General features: G+C 38.1%; 1 protein-coding gene across 2 annotated transcripts; it reads left to right on the top strand.

Moving 5' to 3' along the window:
• The first annotated feature begins 311 nt into the window (after positions 1-311).
• Positions 312-26600, top strand: LOC124152954 (P2Y purinoceptor 1-like). 2 transcript variants are annotated; one of them, XM_048384589.1, is made up of 3 exons: positions 312-452; positions 8724-8829; positions 21482-26600. In XM_048384589.1, exon 3 carries the CDS (start codon positions 21571-21573, stop codon positions 22762-22764), a length of 1194 nt encoding a protein of 397 aa, XP_048240546.1. In that variant the 5' UTR covers positions 312-452; positions 8724-8829; positions 21482-21570; the 3' UTR covers positions 22765-26600. The 2 variants fall into 2 exon arrangements, with proteins under 2 accessions (XP_048240546.1, XP_046382002.1); XM_046526046.2 differs by lacking the exon at positions 8724-8829.
• Positions 26601-27957: the final 1357 nt, after the last annotated feature.

Raw genomic sequence — 27957 nt, 5'->3', positions numbered from 1 at the left:
TCAGTACAAATGTTTGTGAAAACTAGGGAGCGATGTTGCACACTCTCAGAATTACACAGTCATGTCACATGTGGTATGCCTCCATTCGCTGTCCATGCGTCTTTAAAGTGGTCTGATAAAATGACGCATAACCGGAAATTCATTTAAAGCATGACTATTCATCATGTCCACATTGTCATATGGTCGTGCCCATGAGGTAAGATTAAGCTACTCAGCCATTGGTGGGCAGTCTGCAGGCCAGTACTGCACACGCCTCGCCCAGGACGTAAGCCTCTGTAGCTTCATTATCTCAAGCTTTCCTTCGATACTCAACCACACGGCAAGCCTAACACGCATATGCGCAGAACCATCTTGGGCTGATATCACAGTCTGTAGTCTGATTGTCGCCGATACCGGAAGAAATTACCGTGGTCTTAGTTTTGCTTGGGAATATTTATTGGCTTCCTAACATGGTATGTACTTATCTTATTATTCTATTCTCAGTGTGTATTCTATGCAATACTTTATTAAAGAAAGGCTGGTTGATAATGTTTTTCTGTGTTCCATGGTACGAGAGCTGGTAAAGAAAAGGAATGCATCCGTTTTGTTTCAAAACACTACATGTATGATGTGTATGTCAGCAGGTGACTTCCAGGTGCAAATGTTGTTGCTTTTGGTCGGTATGAAATTGCTGATCTCCCTGGTAAAACAGCATCTGCTTGTTACAGCTGCTACTTCAGCACCACTGTATACAGATCCATGGTGATGCACAAGTGTAGCCTTAGTTTTCATGGTGTGGTCATTCATGTTCTGGGAAATGAATTTATGACATGATGACATGATTGTCAACTGTCGTTATAGATACATGAGTCTGTACAATGAGACAGAGAATTCCAATTTTCTAATGTGACAAATACAGATGTGACTGTATTAGATGAGCTGTTATGTACTGAACGCTTCTTTGTCGATATCTATCAACGCCAAAAAATGCCCCTCCCTGTTGTCACATAGATAAGATATTAAGACAGCCACCTGTGAACTTCCCCACAGTATTGACCTCTCATTGCGAATGATCAGATGTTCAGATAGACTTTAAATCAGTAGTGGGTTGCATGTCAATATACAGGTATTCATGTTATACTATTATCCGATGTAAATTCCGACTATATCACAAACATAAGTGTGTGAACCACTATCTAATACTGATGATACCAGGTGTTCGCGTATCGCCCGGAAAAGACGGGGACACATGGTGCAAGTCAAAATAGGAAATTGCATCGGACATAAATTTAGTCACTGATGAGTCAAAATTTGGAAATGTCCTGTACATATCTACCATAAACCTTTTTGAAATCTTTACTGAGGCCTTGAATACAGTTACCTAGTTCAAACAACTTCGCGATCAAGAGTTGCATGATGTTAAAAATCTTCGTAGAAAAGCGTGCTCAATCGTACATCAAAAGTTGTGAAATGTATACACTAAATATTGCTCGGCATAAAAGGAAAATCTGACTATTGAATAGGTGTAATCATCCCACTTGTCAAACTAGCTTGTGGAATGTTTGTTGTGACCCTCAATCTTTATTTCTAAGTTGCTCAGTTAAAAGATCAGTGGGGTCGACAGTACTTTATCATGCGATAAAGTACACTCTTTGAGCAACGTCGCAATAGTTTGACGACATGACATTGTTCAAATTACCTCCCCCATGATCAAACGTATCCTTGGTAACATTGTTCTATTATGCCTGTCAATCAAGATGGCGCATCCACATCAATATTATCGATTGGTGTTATAGTTTCTTGCAATGGGTCTGATGAAACAAATCATAGCGTTGACTATCGCGAGAAGGGAAAACAGCCTTGGACGTATCAAACAAGATTTAATGGTCACAATCGCCCTGTCAAGAGTTTAAAACTCTACCTTGTTTTCTTGCCTAAATGTCCTATCCTTAGAGTATATGGAAAAGCTCCTTGCATGAATCATGCCTTAATGATTAAATAAATAAATGGAATACAGGTATATCGTTTACTTCTTAACGTATTTTTTGTGATTAAATTTGCATAATATATTCCCATTAAAGTCATAATAAAGTGCCCATGCATTTATAGAAATATGATGAATCACATGAGTTAATGTAGTTCTGTTATCATGTTTGGTCTTGTTTTGCTTTGTCTTTTACGATCATCACATGCTTGTTTAATCTATCCAGAAATAATCTTTAACTTTGAAAACACGAATTAAATCCATTAACGTTATTCATACGAAAATGTCATTGATATTGACATTTTAAAAAGAGTACAGTCGAAAGAAATTACAAAAAAATACGTGGGAACAAATGATTCGAGTGAACTCGAAGCGAAATGAAGCAATCCTTTCTCGGTCACACATACGTAACATCTTAAAGGGCCTGCAGTGAATACTGATCTGATTATTTTTCTTAGACAAGGCGTTTTCAAAGACAAAGCGAGGTCAGCGCTTGATCTCATCTTATCTTTCAATCGGAAATGGTTTCTCACACAACGCCAGGAGTACAATGAGACAAGAGATTGAGATAGAACAATAGAAAGTAGATAAATGCAGGTCAGTATGAACATCTCGAATGGTGTTTCCAGTGCACATCATTATCTAACAGTGACAAGACCCATCACTTGGATTATCACTACCCATTAAACTTGTTCCAAACTATAAACACGGGTGTATAAGGCATAAGGGACAAGGCAGGTGATCCTCCCGCACTTTCACAAGAATGAGATGCTGACTGGATCAATAGCGATGTCGTGTAAATCATGGAAATATGCACAGAGAAGACACGGCCCAAAGTGTGTGCCGGGCAAGTGAATGTAAAGCGTCACAATAAGCTCAAGTGAAAACCCTAAAACTGGTTGTTAAAATCATTGGGTTGCGGTAGTTGGAGTCAGACGAAGCAGGTACATTGGATGACCTCTACTTGATTGTCTAAATAATTCCCGATGTCCTATTGATGTCTTACACGATGTCCCGTCAACAGGTTGTCAAGACTGAGTATGCTGTCGGAGCTAGGGTTTTGGTTGAACTAATTGAATTCCTTGATCCGTATTTATAGTTCAGATGATATAGCGATCAATATTTATATGGCAAATCCATCCATCAGTCAGTAAGTAAATATTTCGTTTTCGAAATAAAAGTTAAAAACCATTCAATAAGGGTGATAGCCGAGACGGCATATCAGCAAAACGGCACAAAGCGAAAACAGAACTTCCACACTCAGCAATTACGGATACTATTTCGAGGCGAAATCGGCTCCTTATTATTTATATACTTTGGTTTAAAAAAAACAGTGATAAATGAAATTAAACCAAGAGGCTCTCCTTCAATGTAATCGCTGACTCTGATTGGAAGGCACAACTAAACTTATTGTGAGAACGTCGCATATTTTAACTTTTAAGTTTCAGATACCTTTACTAAATGTAATTAACTCAACTGACCCGTGAAGATCCGGGGTAGAACACCAATGACTATGCTTGTCTAAAGAGGCGACTAAAGGGATCGGATGGTCAGGCTCGCTGACTTGGTTGATGTATGTCATCGTATCCCTATTGCGTGGATCAATGCTCATGATGTTAATCACTGGATTGTCTGGTCCAGACTCGATTGTTTACAGACCACCGTCATAAAGCTGGCATATTGTTGAGTGCGGCGTTAAACAACAAACAAACAAAACAACTCTGAAAGGCTGAAATTCACTCTGACTGTTTCACTTCGACAAACTGAGTGTAGATGTCATACGGATTTAATAGTTTTCAGTATACATGTACTATTATGACATATTCGATAACATTTTGGAAATTCATATATACAGCTTAGACTGTTGAAACGTGGCTCTTACCGATTAACTAATAACATTCTGTCATATACTAGTATCATTTAACCCGAGACATGAATTTATTGTGTATGCAAAACCGATAGTGACTGGAAATGAAATCGCTGTACCGTATGTCAATCGATTGGCTGGATAACTCTCAATGTCAAGTCGGTAATGAGAATAAACGAGACAATCAACAGATGTATTGAAAATAGGTTAATCTTTCTGAAGACCACAAATATATTTTCACCCTGTGGATTTTCGGGAATCACAGAGGCTAAGAAGCAATTAACTGCCTCACGAAAAGGAATTGTCGTTTCAGTGAACCACTGCAATGGCATTTCTAGATTTACGTCAGGCAATACAACCTTTACATTAACCAGTTGAACGTTTAATTGATCTGTTTATATGTGTTTTACCATATAAGGAAATGACTACGTGAAAGCATCTTTTCCATAATGATATAGTGACTCGAAGTAGGCGGCCACAGGATGGTTTGGGTGAAATCAATGGATGCCCAAAGCGTGCGCAAACATTACCGGACCCAATAACCTTCTTTCTGCAAATGCTACCTTGATCCTTACAATTATCATTTTCATCACAAATTTCTTTTTCTGGGTCGATAACTAATTCTCGGATATAACAAGTGTTGTGTTATTTTTAACACCCCCAAGCGACATTGAGAACAAACATGTTGTGTCCTTTTATTACGACGTTAATAAATACGTGTCTTGACGGTATTTTTTCTTTTTCTTGGCTATAGCCTTGTTCCCTTTGTAGTTAATTTGAACACAATTAAATAATCTATTTATCATCGGGAAGAACAAACGATGTAAATCTAGGTTGATTGAAGAAAGGTTGAGATTATATTGAGCAATGGGTTTTAGGCATACGGTAATTTTCCTGTTTCTCTAAGTGATATTAAATACATGTGAAAGATTGATTTACTGATTGATTGGAACATCTTTGTTTGCCCACGTATATGGAGAGCGTATGACCGTTACATCAAATCAACTTAGTCAAAAGTTGAGTACATGAAATTTAACGAATTAATGTATATATATTTAACGGACAACTCAAGAGAAAAAGACCCATGTGGATTAAATAGGATGCGAAACAGTTAAAATACATTGTCGTTTGGCTCAATGAGATTGAAATAAGAAGAAATATATCTACTTCCACAATGTCACATTCTTTACCAAGCTGAATACGGCATACCATTATGAGATACTTTCACTGTGTACATTTGAATACATGCGTATCCTTGACAGCTTTAATTTGACGATCAGTCGAATGAAGCCCAGCAAGTTGTGTGTATTCGCTCTGCCCTGTCGTGGTCACATTCACGCTCTCACTAAGATTTGCGCGATGGCGAGACACAGTTACACCTCCGATACCGTTTCTGGTTGGTTAAAGATATAATATATCACAGTAGATGGAGTGTAGGGTTGCTTCAATCGACTGTTTCTGTGTCACAGTTACTGGGAGACGATCTGGTTTTCCTCTAACGAATAGAGTATACTTCCTAAATTCAAAGCAAATAGGTTGCGTAACATCAATTGATTTACCGGTTCAGTAAAGTTAATATTTTCTGAAGTTAAACTCAATTAGGCGAGCCAGTCTCCGTCTCAGTCTCAGTCATCATTGCGTAGACGCCCTCAGTCAGTACCATCAATCCATCGGAGGGAGATCTGTCTGGAGATGCCGTAATTTCGATCATATCCGTCCCCTGCTTCATAGTTTGTCTGTCATATTTCTATGATACGCTGTGCTCAGTATAAAACCAGTTTATTTGAAGAAATGCCATTTATTGTTCAGTTCAGATGTTCGAAATTGTATAAATCCTGATATGTTCATGTTCGACGACTAAATTGATGTAATGTTTGTGTATTTGTTGTGTAATTTTCTAGTTACTCTTTAGCTATCCGATGCGGTTGTAATCTATTATTTTGTCCTCGAGGTAGGGTGAGGTGAAATGGGGTTTAACGTCGCATTCAAATTATTTCACTTGAATGGCGACATGGATTCCCAACTCCGACACGTCACTGAGGCGTAGTCAGATCGGCAGCGACTATGTACGATGGACTTCACTGGAATTTTTCTATTCTCTTTCACATATAGTATGTGATGCTTCTCCGTGATCGAGCGGTGCCTTCTTTTTGGTTTACAGAAGTCCTATCCTGATTAGCATTCCAACCTCCTGCATTTACCTCTTGTTTGTAATAATTCTTTTCTCACCAGAATCCTAATGCTCTATATTGTAGTTCAAGTGTGCATATATGTGGTCCCGTTCAGTTATTATATACACCCATTTAGATACACGAATGTCAATAATTAATTGCTGAATACATGCTCGGCAATACTCTACAATTCTTGGCTTCTTTAATGATGAATGATGACACCATGTCGGTGGTTTGGTAGGAGCCAGACAACGCCTGCCCATTGACCTTCAGAAGTAATTCAATTCATGGGATTCATACTACAGTGAACAGGACACAATGTATGTCTCCTGTTTATTTCCGTACTAAATGGAATCTTTAAACCGGTATTCACTAGGATTGTAGTCTAACGTAGTATTAATGTCCATTGCGTAAGTGTACATTGTGTAGAGACTAGTGGAAAAAGCAATTGTGCATCATACAATGTAGTGTAAATGTAATGTTATTGAAAATAACAACAACAGAAAGAACATAGCTGATTTAGTGATTATTCTGTGACTGTGAATTGGAGTGTTAAACAGTTACAATCACGCTAAACAATATCCTTGTGTTTCCCAGCTGGATGGGTGTTTAATGCCGCGGATCTGCTAATGTACTAAATAGTGTACAATATCGCCTCAATCACAATCGAAGTTTGTACTCATGCATGTTTCATGATAACCAGGCGCTTTGCACTTCATTTGGCAACATAAATGGCCTAAGTATTTACCTGGACTATTAATCCGTTTTGGTCACCAGCTGTCATTGTATCGATCCATGGTTTTCAATCGCATCTTACTTGAGCTCCTGTTTCCGGTTCGCATTTACTTAATGGACAGGGACCGTTCTCCGGTAGTCTCTGCAGAGACACAATTATAGTTTTGCGATCACTGGCTTGTACGCATACAAACTGCGATGAAGACGCGATTTGTAATTGATTTCCAGGGTAATCTTTTCTGTAAACTAGTTTGTCACCGACACTATTAACACGGTATTCAATCCTGTTCAGTAAGTCACAGAACCAAAAGCCAGTCCTGCAAGAACCAATACAGTTTCACATATTTTAACAGGTAGGATTCATGTTTGACCTCTGTATGATTAACTTGTAACCACCAATATCCAATTCAGTTACACGGTGTTAATCTTTCTACAAAGATGTCAATGCTAATGTATGTTGAACTTACTTGGGATCGCATCAGATGTTTATGTTAGTATTCATCTAATCGACACCCTAGTTTTCCCCCTTGTTGGAGTGAGTGGGGAAATTGGGTTTAACGCCGCTTTGGACAGTATTCCAGTTATATCACGGCGTGTCAGCTTAATGTGGGAGGAAAGCCCAAAGTGATGCAGGTCTCAGACGTTTACCGCGAGCACGGGATGGTGCTGACAAACCTAGAATCATAATCGGGACGAACGGGGATTCAAACCCGTGATCATAGGTTTCTGGCGCGCATAAGCTCCTTGGTGGATCGGGAACAGGGAAGAGAGTAGTCAAAGGATTTCCGCTGCTTCGCATGTAATGCAAGCTGCTACACTTTTCTAGTTCACAAACTGGGGAATATAAACACCACTGAACATTTTGCCCTCATATTCTGACCTCAGTCATGTACAGCTATCGTCAGTCTATAGCCACGACCTTGAACACATAGAACATGATACAGGATGGGGTGCATTCGTCTTCATCGTCTTGGAATGACGAGTAATAACAGGAATTCATCAACGCGAATTCGTTCATCAACCATTTATCCGTTATTGTTATTGTGTTTTGTAGACAAACACATTTCTTACCAACTCTACAACTTAACTATCACACTTTCCTTGCCATCGTATCGAGATATGCCTGGACAAACCTAGACAGATTATCAGAGCGAATCTGGAATTCGAACCCACGACCATAAGTTTCTTGCACGCCAAGAGGATTTGAATTTCAAAGGGTACATGATAATGGATTAGTACAGCCATAAGATATAACATTATTTTGACACACGACCCAAAATCAACACACAACACAGAAACAGTTACGACATAGAGAACAAACAAATGTAAACAAATATCAGGATGTGATTACTGTCAATCTCAGCATCAAACAAATATCATGATGTGATTACTGTCAATCTCAGCATTAAAACAATGGGTCATTGCAACATAGTCATATGGTATCAGGGAGGAACCACATAATACACGTATACATTCTTAGCGATGTTCACTTCTGTACTGATTTCGTATAAAGCCAGGATCTGGTGGTTGTAGATTTGAATCCATGTTATACCCCTGTTATTATAACCTTCACTACCACACCCGTGATGTAACTGCTTAGTTACACAGGTGTGGTAGTGGTACTCATGAATTAGTTGTTGTTCACGAGATGCATATCACAATAATAAGCAACAAATATTTCAGGTCTATAACAATACCTCTTTGGGAAATTCCAGATAAAAATAGCTCCCATAACCCCATTATGTGTTACATATTAATGACTATTCGGTATAATGTGTAATCTCTTTGCATAATCCTGTACAATGTTTTGAATTGCTGCTCTTGCCATCAGCCTTTGGTTTGCCTGTCCCAGACTCGATTGTTTGCTGGTGGCTGTGATATAGCGTTGTTCATATTATGAGCAAAGATCCATGCCGTACAGATATCATCCTGCCATCACTGAGACACACCGTCCGATCCATTAACTCTCGTCCTGTGATCATCATAGGTTGCTGAGGAGCAGCCCGGAATCCCCACGAATCGGGTGATATCGTGAGCATCGCCCCACACTGTCGCGGTGTGACACCAAGTCTACCAAAACGATACATGAACAGGTAACCTCTTTCGACATTTATGCGCCGGAATCCAAACGGGTTTGAGATAGGTGAATTGTCAAGTTTCATCGTAAACTAAACGAGAGATTAATTTCTACCCGATGTTGCGTGGTTAGCTAATTTCATCCTCACTAATAATTCATGTCATTCCACGGAATCTTTCATGACAGCATGCGCAAACACTTATCACAAAACACTGCGGTGCGATTACCACTTGGCCATCTTTGGTGTTTCATGTGTAAATATTTCTAGCTTATTCAAACAAATGTGTTTCCGAACGTTTCAACAAATAGTTCCTTTTGGAATCGAGCAGGCGTCAGCCCCTTCGTGTTCATTAGCCATTGCGCACATATGTCATTCAGATAGCTGTTTTATTGGCTAATGCATGTGTCGATGTGTGTGAAAAGGAATTAATTTTATACATCTGGTGTGTAAACTTGAATTTCGTTTTATGAGTTTTGACCTTCTACTGTCGGATCAGCAACGTGGATAGAGCATGTAGATCTTGTGGACATCCAATGCCAGCCCTGTTCTGGAATGTTTTAGAATCTGTCTGATCGACATGAAGACCTACTAGATATATACACCAGCTTTCTTTATCGATTAACTGTTATCATACGGAAGTGAGAAAATAGGTTAATGCGAAAATGCGCTCTGACAGAGTGTTAAATGGACTAAAATACTTGTGATAAACACCTAATAATTGAAATATTTGTCACCCTGTATAGGATTGGATAGAATATTCTCCTCTGCTGCAGAAGCAGATGTACATTCTTCTGTGTAACTATAAGTATAATCATAATTAAATATTATTATTTGTTGTCAAGTGACGTAGTCAGATGTGTACATACCACCCACCCATATCTTCCTCCCACTTTTGGGTTTTACTCACAACACTCATATCACGTGAATGAAATAAAACCCCAGTCGAGGAGAAAGATCGTCATCCAGATTGTTTACCATGTTGTCAACATACTATCTATATATATGACAAAATACAAGATATGCAATTAAATAACTTCCTAAGCTTTTGACTTTCGGTGGCGCATGAATACCCGTTGACGTGTTTCGCGAGCTCTCTCCTACCAATGGTTATATCCAAACAATTGGAGATTGCTTCAGTGCATCAATTGTTCCCCGCCATATATGCAGAGGAAGGGAGTGTAAGGACTAGGAGGATAGGATTAGTGTAAAGTTCAAATTGGTTGTTGTTAATGTAGTTATCTTTTGAAAGCACAATAAAAGAAGCAATGTCTTTAAATGGTCAGCTTAAAGACGTCAAGGCAAGAAAACACGTAACTGGGCCTGGGCCTCAGACAGAACTTGGTACATACCCACTATAAGTACCAATAATATAAAAAAATAATTGACTACAAGTCCTGTATAGATAACACAACCAATGTCATTCTTAAACATGCTTTGGCAGCAAATATTACTCTTTCTTTTCAAAATGGTGGCTGGGTTAAATAAAACAAAATTTTGAAATAGTAAACACAAATAAATGCATCCATTGAAATAAACTTCAATCCAAATTTCAAAATATGTTCACGCATTCATTAAGGGATTTCCAATCATCCAACAGCAAGTCAAGAACAGGTTGGTTAAGTGATCTATGAATATTGAGAATTATTTTACATACTGTAAAAACAAGGTCAAAGGTCACATTTCTCAAAACGTCGTTTAAGTAATCACAAACTAAAAAGTGAAACTGGTGGATATACAAAAAAACCTAAACCCATTGGAACAACGTCTCTGTGAAACATGTGACGTCTTAGAAGATGAGCAACATAATGCACTGTCTTGCATCAAATACAGACCAAGAAAGAGAAACACAAATAATCCTCAATCATGATAAAGAATTTGGTACACTCTGTTAAAAGGAACAGTTCTCAATAATTTTTAACAACAGTTATTCAGAAACAATTTCCAAGATCTGTTATCATATCTACAATTCTAAAACAATTTCATGTATGTACAACAATACCATACTTTTGCCCAATTCTCATATCGTTTCTAAATCATTATAATACACTTGTTTTACAATAAACTGTACCATAATGTAGCTTCTTTGTATGTTGAATGTACCTGTGTGTTTTGGTCTTATTGTGGATATATTTTGCAGTTTGTTATAGTGTAGTTAGTGTAATACTGCCACTGTTTCTTCATGGAATGTTACGCAATACATATCTCATCGAAAACATCTTTGTTGTATTATAGTTTCTTACAGTTGTGTACGGGGGCGCGGTTGGCCTAATCGCCTAAGGCGCTGCAATTCCCTATGCAGAGTTGTGCCCCTTGGGCACGCAAGAAACCTATAACAGTGTGTTCGAATATAATCCTGGTTCGCCTAATTATGTAGTCAGCACTATACCCGTGCTCGTGGCTCTCACTGCGGGCTTTCCTCCAACATAAAACTGACACGCAGTGATATAAGTGGAATACTATTTAAAGCGGCGTTAAACCCAACTCACTCACTCATTACTCATGTGTATGGTTCCGTTTGGTTAACGGGGTTTGTGTTGTGATTACTTCGGGTTTGAAGTATGTGTAGAAGAAAGTTACTGTGTTCAACACAAACATCGTGAATATAACATGCAACCGTATTTTTTTTATGACAATAATTGCAAACTACATACCAACCTGTTTATTTCCAATGTCTCCAGAAGCAAAGAACTTATACGGGTGTATAATCTCTGCCGGAAGTTAACACAACTGTCAATACAATAAACCATACTTTACATACAGTGAACTACTTGAAACTGTGCTCAACCAAGCGCAGCAAGCACCATACATGTGATTATGAAGAAAACTAATTAGACATTTCTCATATCAAACCCGTTGTTTTACATGTGTTATTTTTAAAACAAAGTCATGATTTATAGAAGTAGTATTTAATCGTGTTGATGCCATGCTGCCTGAATAACATACGATACATTGCAAAGGTAGTGCGCAATGGAGCTATTCGGGTAAGGGAGATAATCACTCACTCTCAGTGATACAACTTGAATAAGATACGATGTACTGCATTGCAAGGTCACGCGTGATAAAGCTCTATACTACGCCTATAGCTAAAGGAGATAATCGCTCAATGCACAATAGTTTATTCTTACAAAATGTATACCGGTTAACTTTAGTGAAAGGAGATATATTTCCCTTAAACATTTTTAAGCTCTTTTAAAACAATGAACAAATTGCATGGATTATCTACATTAAGAAACATGACTAAGTCACAGAATATGACAGGCGATTGGATAAAACATGTCCAGATTATGTCACTCTCATTTCATTTTAAAAACTCCAGTTTTTCAGAGAAAGCAATATGGCGCCCTCCTGTCAAATACAAACTGACCCTTATACTTAGAATAGTCAGTCAAACAGGAAGCATAAATTACACCAGTGAACACTGGATGTTACACACAAGGTCAACTATTATCTGTGAGATATATTTGGACGACTTTCTACTTTTTACTGATAATGCAAATTTGAACATTTGTCTCAACGATTGACTCGGTAGAAAATGGCGACAGTAGAGAATATGGTACAGGTGTCGGAAAACAGACTGAAAATGGATATTACAGATACATCAGAGAAACCTCCAAAAGTAATTCTATTTCGATAATCATTAACAGAGGAGTTATTACATGTATCCCGAAGCCAAATAAATACAGACGCCTGCTGAAAAACTGGCGACCCATATCGCTATTAAATGCTTGCAGAACAAATAGAATGAAACAAACCTTAAATGTTCTAATTCATGATAATCAGGTCGGATTTATTTTCGGTTGATGCATATGTAAAACATATTAGACTATTGTATGATATTTTGTTTGAAAGTTAAAGGAAAAAGAAGCGAGGTTTGTTCCTACAAATAAACCCCGAAAAAGCGTTCGATTCACTTTTCAAGCGTATCATAATGTTGGTGTTAGATAACATTAAATTCGGTTATAATATCAAATGCCACCTCTTGTATTATACAAAATGGACACCTGTCAACTTTTTCTGAAAACGAAAGGGGCTGTAGAAAAGAAGATCCACTGCCACCTTATTTTTTTGTAGCTAAGATATTAGGTATTACGATAAGCTCAAATTACAATGTACATGGGATTACCTTAAATAAAACAATACTTAAACAGCGACAATATGCCGACGATACAGACATATTTCTAGAAGGCTCTGATGCCTCTCTTAACGAAGATATGAACACGTGAAACACTTTTTACAGATTTTTTAGAGATTTATTTTGAAGTATTAGGAATTAAACTTAGTTCACATTTAACAGGTCTTTTGGTGGTAAACATCAGAAATTGGAGAAAACGAAACGTAACTTAATTGGCAAAAAACCCAAAAGTTTATAAATGCTTTATAGGCATTCTAGAAATTGGCAAATAAGCAAGAAAAACGTCGAACTTTATGGTGGAGCTTGATGGCGGTGTAAGAATCTACATGGAAACGTCGCTATATGCAATAAACCAGAAGTTGTTATCCATAAACTTGTACGTTCTATTCAACACAAGTTCATGATCACGTTCCAATGTCTCTTCCAAACTCTCCTACATCATTTATTAAAGAGATAAACGAAGTATTTATTAGATTTAAATGGAATAATAGGAAGGATAAGATTAAAAGAATGAATCTAATGTGGAAATACCCAAGAGGGTGGACTTTTAAAAAATCAGGTTGACAATCCTTAATGGAAAGACACTCTGGATGCATGCTTCAAAATACATTAGGAATTAACACAACCACTTGGGCTGAATGATAAGTTCAAATACCCAGATTTCATAATCAATTACTGGTATCAGAAGGGAATATTTTACGTTCAACACATATGCAACTCACAAGGACTTATGCCATTTACCGAAATTAAATAAATGTATCATACACAGGCCACAATACTAGATTACAATCGACTGAGCCTAAATATACGCAAATCATGGAGTTATACTATTCACATAACTATTTTTATCAACACTTTATTACTTAACATAAGCAATCCCTGCTATGACTTACTTATTCGGGTGAATGTTCTGGAATGTCCTGTGATAATCTTGTTACTTCAGTAAAGCCACCAGTAGTGTGCGGAAAATGGGAAACGAAGCTAAATAATTACATAGATTGGAGACAAAGGTTTTGGCAATATAGAAAAAGTACGAAGGATATCAAATTACTCAATTGTCAATTCAAATTCTCACACAGAATTATTTACACAAGAGGAGAATTGATGAACACGTGACTTGGGCCTAGGCTAAGAATACTCTTGCTTGTTTTCAGCGTGGATTGAGATCACTCTCCCCCAAGGCTCAGAGCACTCCACCCTCGTAGACCTAAATCACTCCCACGGCTCAAGTCACTCCCCTATACTATTTCAAATGTCCGTGGTTGATTGCATAATTGTTTCCGTTACTCTTTCATTAAACTATTATATGATTTTGTATCTTCGACTATATTACTGTGCTATATATGAAATACTTTCGCTTTCTCAGACATATACATCTTGAGCCGCCCTGTACATGTGGTCAGGATTTCGAGGATCCGTATCACCACATGTTTATTTGTCCAACCTTTACAAAGTGACTAAATTACGAATAGTACATTAATACATCAGAAATATCTCAATTCGGAATTTAGTATTCGTACTGGAGGATCGCAATATACTGAAAGCAAGATAATGTTCGACTCTATTGATGTAGAAAGGCAAAAGTGATTTTAGATGTATATTTTATAAATAATGAAGAGATTGTAATCGATTTTTGAAAACTGACACACACCATTGTCATTGACCCAGGTTCCATATGGCACACATGGAACAGTCAATTTTCAATGTGAAGGTCATCTGTTATGAATATCTTGCATGGCCACTATTAGAATACAAAACTGACTGGCATCGTCGTCCCATGGAAGCAATCAGATTGCGAATTGTGGCCTGGAGAATGTTCACCAACCCTGGCTACGTGTAACGCTGTGCCGTTAAATTCCCCAGAACTTGCGTTGAGACTGTTCTACTAGGAGATGCTTCCGTCCACATCATCACACTACCGCCACCAAATCTGGTCACTTCCTGTATGCAGTTTCGTGCATAAAGTTCCCCATGTCACCTGAAAACACGACGCCTACTATCCGCACGAGGGAGGAGTAACACAAGACAATGATTCGTCACTAAACCAAACTTGTCCCCATTGCAGTTGTGGCCATACCTTGTGACCTTGACACCATTGACGTCGCAACCGACAATGCAGGGCCGTCAATATGACACCTCGAACTGGTCGTCTAGTGCGAAGATCTTCAGCGCGTAAACGGTTTCTCACTATCCAGGCTGATATCCTACGAAATCCTGGTATTGCCGTAGTTGTAAAAGTGGCCGTGGTGGTTCTTTCACGTAAGTGACGTAGCCGTATTAATCTGTTTTCTAGTAGTGATACGTGGTCGAACGGAACTGGATTGATGACTGATAACGGTTCTACAGTCGTGTGATGGTGCTTTGGGCTACGCGGTAAAACGTGGTCGTTGGCGTTGTTGCGTTGGACTTCCGTCAGTCGTGGCATGTTTTCGCTGTTGACTTGCTCTAATATTGTGATGGTATGCAAATAAGAACCCAACGTTTTTAGAACCCAACAAGTGATGTTGTACTTGCATGTCATGTTGATGTGTTTCGGCGCCAGGCTTTCTCATGGTTGTGTTTTTGTCCGTCTATTCGCCAAATTTCAGTAGAACCCCATTCCCTCCTTCTGATCCATTGGTTTTTGGTATTAAGTGTTTATGGACGTTGGAAAAACCTCTAACAGATATTTACGATTTTACTACTTCTGCGTTTTTGTTGTTGTTGCTTTCTGTGCTTAAGAGGTCGCTTTTTGCCGAAGCAGTTTCGGCTTTCCTTTCCCTCTTTGGGGCTAATCTATGTGAGTAGGGTACACATATCTATTGTGAATTTTAGTATTGATAAGATTTCTATTTTCTTATTGATATGATTTCATGTTTGGTTTTTAGAAATTTATAGAAGTTCTGTGGCTGCTCTGTTTTTTATATATGACTTCCAGACATGTCCTGACATGGACAAGTCGTCACTCAAAGTAAAACATGTCCCCACACCCCACTTGTCTTGTTTTTGTAAGAAATAATAAGAAAAGTGTGGTGGTGGACTCATTTCAGAAAGTGTTTTTCTAATATTTACCATGTAGACCGGATCTCTTTAGGGCATGCTATTTTGGCAATGGCCCAATGAACATACTAGTATTGGTGGTTGGTGATACCTTAGGTCACAGTTTATTATTAGAGAAAATGGTTGGTGAATGTTTAATACCATGTAGATAGAATAGTTTTAGGGGTTTTAATCCTTTCGTCCTCTGATGGTAATCCTTTCACGCTGGCGTAGGAAGTGAACCTGTTCTTGTATTCTATGTCAAAGACGATCAGACTTGGTTAAAATCCTAGTTTTTCTTTGACAGCTCCTATCTGGTGACATTTTGACAAGTGATGATGAGTTTTGATATTCATATTTTTTTGGTTTGGACAAATTATAATAAAAAAACTATTGTATAAATACGTTGTATCATCAACGCCAGATACACTATATTTTCTTAATTAAAATTAATGCTATATCTCATGTACAATGCTATATCCATGTCAAGTGAAACTGGCGTTAGTTTGGGCATCTTGGATCATGCAATACAATAATGATTTCGCAACGTGGGTTGTCTGTGGCAAATATAACTTACATTTCTACACTTGTTCAAGTTTGTTGTTGTTCATTGAGCGATTGATGCCACATGTTAATTCCAAAGTAATATATACATATCATTTCATGCACAACCACCGACTGCCTACAACGAATATGTATGTTGTTCATTGAGCGATTGATGTCACATGTTAATTCAAAAGTAATGTATACATACCATTTCATGCACAACTAACAACTGTCTACAACGAAGAATGTATGTTGTTCATTGAGCGATTGATGTCACATGTTAATTCTAAAGCAATGTATACAGATAATTTCATGCACAACTACCGACTGACCACAAAGAATATGTATGTCGATATAATCCTACTACCTTTTCAAGTGAGAAAGAGGCCACATGGACATCAGAAGCTTCACAACTGTATGCCAAAAATGTAGAATACTGTAACAATGTACGGGAGTAATTTGAGCCCTACGGAGAGTGAGTGTTTTGGGCCTAGTAGAGGGGAATGATCTGAACCTAGGCTCTAGAGTGAGTTTTTAAGGGGATTGATCTTAGCCTGCTACAGAAGAGATGCTTAGAAGGGTACTACCGATCAACAATGGGAACCTTTCACGAGTCCATCGTTTATGTTTTAGATAAATTTTCTCAAAACCTCTTGTAAGTGAATAGGTTGGTATTTCCAGTTTGTAATTAGGCTAGGTATGATGTTAAGAAACACTCTGTACGTGAACATGTAGAGGGGATATTTCATGGCTGTTGACAAATAAGCTCATTCGTGACGGCGTTCGAGTTAATAGTCTACGAGTAGGCTATGGCACCTGGTATAGTCACGTTACACAAATATTATCTGGGTGAGAGTAACACAACAAATGCTTTATGAGTTATTCATAAAGAGGTTGATGTTGCACCATTGCTACATAAAGTATTAACCGTAGAATAATAAAACTTCAAATGCACTTTATCACACACAGTGGTACACAACTGCCAATTCATCACTTGTGATGCTTCTAAACTACATCATTGAAACCATGTTTACGGTTCGGCATGTTAGAAGGCCTAGACGATATGATAAAAGATAATCATAGAGTATACAGTAATGATGTCTCACGTCGTCTTGAATTCAACAGTACCGTGGTACCCATGTGCTCACATTGATCTATTCATCACCATCTCATTGGTTTTATTCAATGCAATTGTGCACTATGAATATATACCTTGTGAGTACAACATAGGTCAGATCCTCCTAATTGATAAAGGTCATGGTAAAAGCAAGGCGGATCCTGCTAATTACAGGGGAATAACTATGACATCTGCTTTTGGTAAACTTTTGGAAAGGCTCATACTCAACAGAATCGAATCCTGGGTAATTTCCCACATCTTCTCCAATTTGGCTTTCGCAAGAATGCAGGTGCAGACACTGCGGAACTCACTCTATTAGAAGCAATAGCATATTACAATGAAAGAAGTTCTCCATTCCACTGTGCATTTTTAGATAATGAAAAAGCCTGCGACAGGGTATGGCTAGATGGACTTTTTCTAAAACTTTATAACCTTGGTATCACGGGTAAAACATGGCGAATACTACGTAGCTCTTATATGTCTATGTACTCCTATGTCAGCTTTGCAGGCTATAGATCAGACTTGTTTCATGTACGCCAAGGAGTTGGTCAAGGCAGAGTTATATCTGCTTGGCTCTTTACATTGTATATAAATGATCTGTTATGTGAGCTGGAACGCTCTAAGCAAGGGCTAAATCTGCCGTGGGCACATACTCCAGGCCAGCTCTTGGCAGATGATACAACACTGTTTAGTAGCTCAGCAACAGGCTTTCAAGATCTTCTCAATGTTGTAAATCAGTATGCATATAAATGGTACAATGTCACGAAAAGCGCTGTTCTAATATTTGATGTGCAGCGTAAATTTACCCGCTCTCAATCACTGTACTTGGGCAGTATGTGTGTTCCACTTCAGCAATCTATAATATATGCAGGTGTCAGGATTAGCTCGAATAAGTCTTCCTTAGAATGAACACAATTAGCTTGTGAAAAGTTAAAAATGTTAATCAATAGTAATAATGATACTGGACTAAAGTTTGGACGCATGAACCCAGCAAAAAGGATCTGGGAACGAGTGATACTCCCATGCGGGCTCTATGGATGTAATGTCTGGGGACTATTAACCCTCAAAGAATACGATATGCTTGAAGTTATTGAACGTTATTTCAGTAGAAAAATACAGGGCCTTCCAAAATGTACATCAGGTACTGTTGCTGTGGACAACTTGGGCTTGATATATCGCCAATCCTTTATTGACAAACAGTCACTGTTACTTCTTGGAAAACTATGCCGGTCCAGTTACAGCTATGTTTTTAAAAAGGTATTCATTACTCGCCTTGGGCAGTTTAGATACGAAATAGCGTTGGATAACTTCAGAAAACGATGTGCTTTGTCACCTGTATATAACATGCTTAGACTTGTCAAAAAATGCAATCTCTATGAAGAAATAGAAGATTATCTAATTAAATGTAGCTTCCCAAGTCAAAAGGCATGGTCTGATATTGTTAAGGAAAGGATTGTTTTTGCAGACCAGGAAGCTGTATGCTCTAAGCTGCTATCTAGACTTAACTTAAATAGATGTGTTTCGCTACTATACGTAATGATAAAGAACACAGACTCTGGCTGCTTGCACTTGAACGTACTGAACAGTTCCAAACCTGTCTCATCTTGTACGGCTGGGATGCCTAAATATAGAATCTAGGGAATGTCGATGTAGAATTGTAGCTCATGATATTATTAAGCATGTCTTTTTGTATTGTACATTGAATATGAATGAAAGAAATGAACTATTTGAAATCATTTGTGATGTGATAGATGTCTCTACATTTGCAAGACTATGTAGTGAGGACGATGATATTATCCTGTCTGTACTACTTGGCGGTATGCCTGAGTGTGTTAGCCCTTTATCTCAAAGTCTATGGGGTGACCTTATGGTTATTGTGTCATGATACTGTAGGAAATGGCTGTATCTGTTACAAAACAGTTATAAGAATGCTTGATTGTCATGCATTTTGCAGTTATCATTTCTCATAATATTGTTAAATTGTACTACTGTACAGCTCTGTAATTATACATAATATCATATATGATATGTATCTTCAATATCTGGAGGAAATAAAGAATGTCTATCTATCTATCATTGAATTTCCTGAAGTACTTCTCTTTGCGATGTTTTGATCATCAAACCCGATACAGACGTCCCCTTGGGGTAATACCAAGCCATGACCGTGGTAATGCTTCAAGGCAATAATAATATCTATTGTACGATGAGGATGATCTCTAAGGAAATATTATTTGGTGGTATCAATGTGGAATGTAACATTTATTTCTTTTGATCAGTTATCGAATATGGATTCTTTAAATGTAGGTACGTCCGGATGTGTTATCATACCCGTTCAAGACATATGGTCCAGAATTTCATCCGAATCTGACAAGGAATGATTTAAAGCACTTCACTTTTTTGCCATCCTTTATGATTTAAATCTTGAACTCTTTAACGTTTGAAACCAATCTCAAAGTTCTGACTAAATAGTTAATAGCCATGAAAATTACTGAAATGAGTATGACGCCAGTTTTTAGCATTATTCCAACCAAACATATTACGGCGGACCACTCCATGAATGGGCTTCAGACATCGCGTAAGTGTTGAGATTCGACCTCGAGTCTTAAGCTCAACAAGCCATCACTACCAACCACTAAGCTACTACTCTTGTTTTAAGGAATAACATATGGAATAACGATTTTATATCCAATACAAAGTGTTATGTATCATTTTCAAGGCTGTTGTCGACGGTACATTTATCGAGGATTAAACACACTCTCCTAGCCATGACACGAATCCCAGTGGGCATTAATAGGCCTCTTGTATGTCCTATTGGGATGTCACTAATAATATCTTTGTACAGGAAAAGAAACCCTAATGATGACATATTGCCTTGCGCCTCGTCAACTAATCACTCATAGTGTTTTTGACCGCACATGTGTGACAGCAGAAAGATTAGCTGTGACAATAAAATTGGACTCTTTTTAATTTCCAAAAGACCACATGTCACTTTTCTGTTGTTCTGGGCATTTGCTTGGCTGATGGTGAACCCTGACTCCTTTCGCTTCATTCATTCGTTCGTGTTTCCACCACAAGAACATAGTTTTTGCATACGATGACACAGAAAAACAAACCGAAGTAATTTCAATTTACAGTAAACTACGGTTATAACGAACACGCTTATAACGAACTAACGGATATAACGAACTTACTTTTTTGGTCCCGACTATTTGCTGTAGTTATGCTGTATATATGCTTATAACGAACTACGGTTATAAGGAACTAAAATTAGTAGTCCCTTTCAGTTCGTTATAACCGTACATTACTGTATCACTTTATTATAATATGCTGAAGTAGTTCTGCAGACAAAGATGTCTCATTTAAATATGCATATGCAGCGGATTATCTTGTTCGCTGAATGAAGTAAGCCAGTTCACAGAGATGACCGAAGAATTTAGGATGTAGCTTCACACTAGGACAAATCCCCCTCATTTGACAAAACACAAATTACAAATACAAAACTGCAAAGGTAGAAACTAAGTTATTCCCTAAAATGTTCTGAAAAGAATCGAAGAACAACACGTGCCTCGGTAACCTCGGACAAACTGAAAATTATTTCACTATGGACATAATAACCGTGAAAGTAAATTGAAGATCGTATAATATCCTGTAAATATGTTAAAAACCATTTCCACCAGTAGGTAATCAAGTTTGCTCCTAATACAATGTACTAAGCGCATTCAAATCTATTTAGTGAAAGCTTCTTAGGATAAAATTTTGATTAATAAAAGCCATATTGGCCAACTTACAATCTAGTTATATTATCAAGCTCAAAGACAGTTATAACTGACGATGATTTTTTTCTTTATTCTCAGGAGCGGTAAGCATTTTCCAAGTGATCCTGTCATTGTGTGACTCCATCGTTATACTGATATGACAATCTGTAACTTGGTCGTTCAGCAGCATGACGTTAACACCTGAGTCTGTGACCATGGATCTGGAACTGGACAATGAGAACTTCGGCTATGTGAATGGAAACGTCTCTGATGGGATGCTGAGTTTCGACTTGAATAGTACAAGCAGAAGACCCACACCGAGATTCAGGAGGATACCAACCATGGATCCCATGATGGCCACGCTCCTTCAGTTCCAGTTCTACGGATATCCTGTGATCCTAACCATGGGAACAATTGGGAATGTGCTTGCTTACGTGATTTTCACACGAACCCGCTTAAAGAAAGTGTCGTCGGTTCAATATTTAGCTGCGCTTGCCATTACCGACACTGGCTTTTTGTGGACATCGTTTCTTACTCCATTATATGGATATTATAAGGTACCTATTATCATCCAAGATGGATTATGCCAGTTCATGACATTTCTCAACTATGTGTTTACATTTTTGTCTATCTGGTATCTCGTAGCTCTTGTTGTGGAAAAATTTATTGGAGTTTACTGGCCTATGCAAAAAAGCACCATGTGTACACCATTTAGAGCAAAATTAGTTATGTCCTTCATGGCCGTTGTTGCAGTGGCGTGTTATTCATATGTTGTGTATTTCTTTGGACCCGATAAATTTTATGGCATTTTGCAATGCATGCCTTGGAAGGAACTCCGACTTCATTTTGAAAATTTGAGCAAAATTGACACCTTCGTGATTGCTATAATTCCATATGGAGTCATCGTCATCTTAACAGCTCTCATTATGATCAGAGGTTGTGAGTATTATCGCATCTCTGCTTCAGTGGAATTGTTTTCTCATCAGAATCAAAACGGAAGGACGGGATCACAAACTTCGGCACATGTAACGAAGATAGTATTTCCTGTTGTTATCTTGACAGTAATGAGTAATCTTCCTGTTATGATCCTCAGAACCGCAATGACCATCCATGGGTTAAAAAATCCTCAAATTGCTAAATGGAATCAGGTGTTTTATGTTGTGTATATTATCAACTTTGCAATCAAGTTCATTGTGTATATTACATTTTCTGGGAGCTTTCGACGCCGAACATTGGAAGTACTTAAAAAAGGATATGATCAAATGAAACGAGCTTGTCGACAAGGCGTAGCACAATCTGAAACTGATGCACACCGGATAAACATGGAACCAATGCCTTCAGAAAAGAATAAATCTGGTCGATTGAAGAAAACCGATATTTAAATGTATTGTGACAAATAGTTTTGGTTGTTCATGTAGGACGTGATGCATCCAGCACTTCGCTCATGGGTAACGCACTGAAAAAATCTTGAGTGTTGAATAGTATCAACACATAGTAAATATCCATTGCTGTAAGAAAACACGAGAAATGCCGATGCCGAATCCATGGTTTCGTTTGATTTTATACCTTCTCGTAAACGCGAATAAATAAATCATCAGGAGGCCAAACATCACAAGGTTGGTCATGTGCGATCGATATATTGATAATTCAAATTTCATGTATTCCAGTAAATTATGCAGAGTTAACAGTAAGTTACACGTGACCGGTATAAGTCAAGATGTATTAAATGTCTTCAATAGTGACACTTGCACTTTGAATTAATGTGAGGGGCATGTGATATTTCCAATGACAATGGCATCTGAAGACCATTTGTGCAGCAGATGAACCTCGTGTTGATATGTTATATTTATGATGTTATCTACACACATATACTTTAATTTAGTATCTAAGCATCAATCAGTTAAAACGTGCTGTTTATACATTGTTGTACATTCTTGTAATTTGTTTCGTATAAGGAATCACGCCATTGTCTTGATTCTTTGCTTAACATAAGAAAACAACACATTTTTCAGATGCAAGCTGGATGTTTTGACGTGTTATTGTATTATTGCTACCAAAACGATATTCTGTGTCAAAACAATCAATAAAAACAACAAATGTGTCTGATCCACCAGACGAACATCTGCTTTGGTTTGTTGCAGATAAATACGTCGTTCATTGAAACGCGCTACACGGAATCGAAGCTTATTTTAAAGATTATCCATTATGTTAATTAGGGTCCGATTGACTCAATAACAAACAAACTCTGCCTGCAATCACTTTTATGCAGTAATCCATTTGCCGATGTAAGCCATGTCTGATTGAGCTGTTAGCGCGGACATATCCTTTCACTTATCTCACTGAGTGCTACACAACAAAATATTAAGTAATACTTACTGTTTTTGTTAATTTCACTTGATACAAAGGTCCCTGTGTTACAGCGATTTCTCTGGTTGTGATGTAATCGTACTCTACAATAATGGCTGACAACAAATTGGCTTTGTCCTAATGGTGACGGTTGATGTAGAGATGACTACGTTCGAACAGAAAGGAGAAACACCGGTACACCAGACACAAACACTGATGTGTGAGCAATATTTAGCTCGCCGGACCTCCAATAAGCCACCTTGTCTGACGGATAAACATCGTTCCCTCTGGTATCGTAGGACAGCTGAACATGGCAAAGCGTTCACACCAATGACACCAACATTTGTCCTGTCGTACGTCATATATGGCTGCAACATTATTGAAAAAAACCAAAACATTGGCTGCAGTCATTGTTACCCAAAAATGAAATGGAATTGGCTGTCTTGATCCATTTGATGTCGCCATAAACATGTCAGTTGCGTTTGTTCCGTAATGTAACCATGTCATTTAAAACTCGTCGAGGGAAGCCTTGATTGGAGTCACAAAACCGTGGCAAGTCATATTTTAAAACCTATTTTGGCTGCCAAATATCAATGCTTACAAATGATGTTATGAATTCAATATGTTATCGGTATGGTAATGCGACTTTGGACTTTGGAACATTTGTCTTTCGTATCTGTTGCTCTGAATATATTGCTGCCTTGAATTGCTTTTGTTTATGAAAATGAATGAGAATGATAAGATAAAACGTTGGAATCGTAGTTGTGGTTATCGCAATGTGCAGTGACGGCGCCGTCATCATATAATGAACAAAACAAATTGTTGCATATTTTCAATGTTTTGCTGCATTATGACTTGTAGACTTAATATGTTAGTGAATTGCCTCAGTATCTGTTAACACGTTGAATGGTTTAACTTTGAGGAGGATGGAGACAACGGAGCTAGAATGTGGTCATGTGTTCGCAAAGGGTAAGCATCTCCAGCTCGACCGTTAGCACCCGTCACTGCAGACAAATGTAAGTGTTTCTTGCCAAGCCGCACAGGAGTACTGCCATATGACGGCTGACTGTAAACAATCGAGTCTTGACCAGACAATCTAATGCTGGTGGACAAGATCTTTGACGCGATAGCGCTTTTCCTGATTTTGTTGACACTTAAAAACGAAATGGTGTCATGGAAGTATAATACATTCCTCAAAGTTGGCTTTTTTAAGATAACATGATGAAATGTCTTTCAAGTATGTTGAGGGGCTCACGTGTTTCATGTTGCGGTGATGGTATTGGGACAGCCTATGTGAAGTTGTGCCAGATGTTTCGAACTATTCATTACGAAAATAGTTAATATTGTCTTCATTCATCTTCCCACAGCAATAACGGGAAGGCATGCGATGTGTCACGCTTTGCAGCTGATATCTCCAAGTCCAATCTGTTACACTGTGATGTGTTACAAATGACGGTGTGAAGTTTTGTGGTTGATAGATTAAGTATTTATCTTCATGGCATTAACATTTTAAATGTTTTTGTATATAATGGGCAATTTTAGCTTCAAAATCATTCACGCTTTTAACTTAACGACCCCCATACGACGTTTACCACTTTGATGAAACATTTGTGACAGAACCAAAAACCATTTCCATAATCATGAAATCAACGAGCATAGTTGTGGTGCGGCACACCAAAATTCATAACCCACAGGGCCATCAGTGAAAGACACTGATTTCAACCCAGCGTTACGGACATCACTAATTCTTTTGCCGATAATCTCCCGAGCTATGATAACTGCGCTCACAAAATGCAAAATGTAACGTGTTCTATGTTGAACAATGACATTGATGATGAAATGGTCTGAACCAAAATGTCGCCCTGACAGAATAGTGGAAGGAAATCGCAGTCTTCTAGCAACAACAACGTTTTCCGACTGGTTAATATGGAAAACATACACAATGCAGCCTATGATGGATGAAAATAGTAATTATGAGACATAGAAAGGGACATTTGGTAAAAACCTTTTGATTGATAATATATACAAGTAAACCATACGTAGTATGTGGAACTTGGTTAACTGCAGTGTATCGTACATGTATCTATAGAAAATTTGTCCCGATCAATTTAGGAGTTCGCTTCAAGTACAGAGTTGTATTTCCTGTGACCTATTAAAGATAAAAAATGTCTTCAAGACGGATTTGAAAAAACAGGGCACAGTCTTGCCATTATAATGACTGAAACACAGTATAATGTATATTGTACCATATTCGGCTATGACTATATATACGCCCATGACGTGACGAATTAAAAACCAAATGGTCAGTCACTAATACAAAGTATCCGTGTTAATTTAATGTTGCACCCTGAGATATATTTTACATCATTGAGTCATTTAAGCATCTGTCCCAGCAAGTAGAAGAAGATGAAGGTAGATGACTTGGGTGATAGCATCAATCACTGGATGGTCTAGTCCAGATACGATTATTTACTGGTCGCTGTCATATCTCTAGATTTAGTGCAAACACGCACGCGCGCCTTATCGCAGTTCTCGCTCACATGTACACAGCCATTATAACAGAGGCAGAGATTAAACAGTAAGTGTTGATATTTACGATTTGTGGATTGTTGATTAAAATTGTTACCGGCTCTTATTCTGGCTGTCAAATAAGTTATATTCTTGTCGCTATTGGTCAGTTATATCGTAAAAGTTGAAGGAAGAAGGTCAAAGGACCCGCTTCTGGATCTCCTATTGTCGTGACTCAACCTTGCGTGGAACACACTTAGTGTTCTCCTTATGCCTTTTGAACGTGGGGTCGTCTCGTCTTTGACTATGAAAAGCACTCCATGGTGAAAATGTACAATTTTTGTTGATCCAATAAAAGCACGTTTATCAATCACAAAAACAGTATCTGTTCATTTATTGGCCTAGTATATGCATAGCAGCGATCAAGAAACGAGATTGTTTCTTTCGCTTGTTTCATCTTTGGCCGCTTGATTCATCTCTTGTATCATGACGTCATAGCATTTCAGTTTGACAGGCGAGCGAACCATGCCACACACGCATGACTACATAAAACCTTTGAAAGATTAAATTACTAAGGCCTTGAATGTTGTAACTCTCATCAAATACCTTGCTTTGTGCGCGAGTCTGAGTCTTTGTGATTGTGCTGAAATTCGGAGCAGTGCCTTCAAGAAAAAGTGGCTTTAATAAGGAGCTTAATGCCGTCTCTTGAATGGACATGTTACGGCTCATCGGAAAGCTAATTATCCCCCGTCACGGAGTAGGGCAGAGGATGTAGGAACGGAGTTCATCCGTCTGTCCGTCGCTTCTGAAAGGGGACAAAGTTTCTAAAAACTATTTGGTTGGTTGGTTGGTTGGTTGTTTAACGCCGCACTCAGCAATATTTCAGCTATATGACGGCGGTTCGTAAATAATCGAGTCTGGACCAGACAATCCAGTGATTAATATCATGAGGGTCGATGACATGCATCAACCAAGTCACCGTGCCTGACCACCCGATCCCGTTAGAGCCTCTTACGACAAGCATAGTCGCCTTTTAAGGCAAGCATGGGTGCTGAAGACCTATTCTACCCCGGATCTTCACGGGTCCTAAAAACTATTTTAGTTAGAGAAATGAAACTTCACACCCTGACTTTAATGGTCATGATCTCAAATGAGTTCGAAAATTGATCCCGTCATTTATTTTTTTAGAGACTTTTGGCCCTTGCTCCGTGCTTTTCAACTCAGTGCATACTGTGTGAAATGGGGAAAGTAAATGAAAACTTGCATGCTTATTTAAGACTTGACATGACTGTTCGAAAATTGGTCCCGTCAATTATCTTTTTACACATCTACGTCCCTTGGTGTTTTACTTGGTGCATAGTGTGTGCAATCGGGACAAGTTTTCTAAGAAACTGCTGAAGTTAGCTTATCTAAGAGATACTTATCAGGACTTAGTGATTTTTTCAATAGAAGTGCCCATCTCTTCTTAAGGCTTTTTGGACTCTTTTTAAAGTTTATATTCACTACTATATGAACAAACACAATTCTAATGTGCCCCATGGTGGGAAAGTGATAACGCTGTTTTTTAGTTGTGTCTTACCGTAAGATATGCCCTTATGCGGTGACCAAGCATGTTCCTTTGTTAATTGCAGATCAAGTGACTCTACCAAGAAAAACAATAAGAATTTACCAAGGTTTATTTCAGTTTTGAATCCTTCACATTTTAGGTAATATTTTCATCA

The sequence above is a fragment of the Haliotis rufescens genome, unplaced genomic scaffold, assembly GCF_023055435.1.
Source record: "Haliotis rufescens isolate VD_foot unplaced genomic scaffold, xgHalRufe1.0.p SCAF_5, whole genome shotgun sequence".
In the NCBI taxonomy this organism is placed as follows: Eukaryota; Metazoa; Mollusca; class Gastropoda; order Lepetellida; family Haliotidae; genus Haliotis; species Haliotis rufescens.
Note: the sequence above shows the minus strand (reverse complement) of the source record. Positions and strands in the feature narration are given on the sequence as shown.

Bases quoted from the DNA above. Each gene is read 5' to 3' on its own strand.
- LOC124152954 (XM_046526046.2), top strand. From the start codon at position 21,571: ATGACGTTAACACCTGAGTCTGTGACCATGGATCTGGAACTGGACAAT.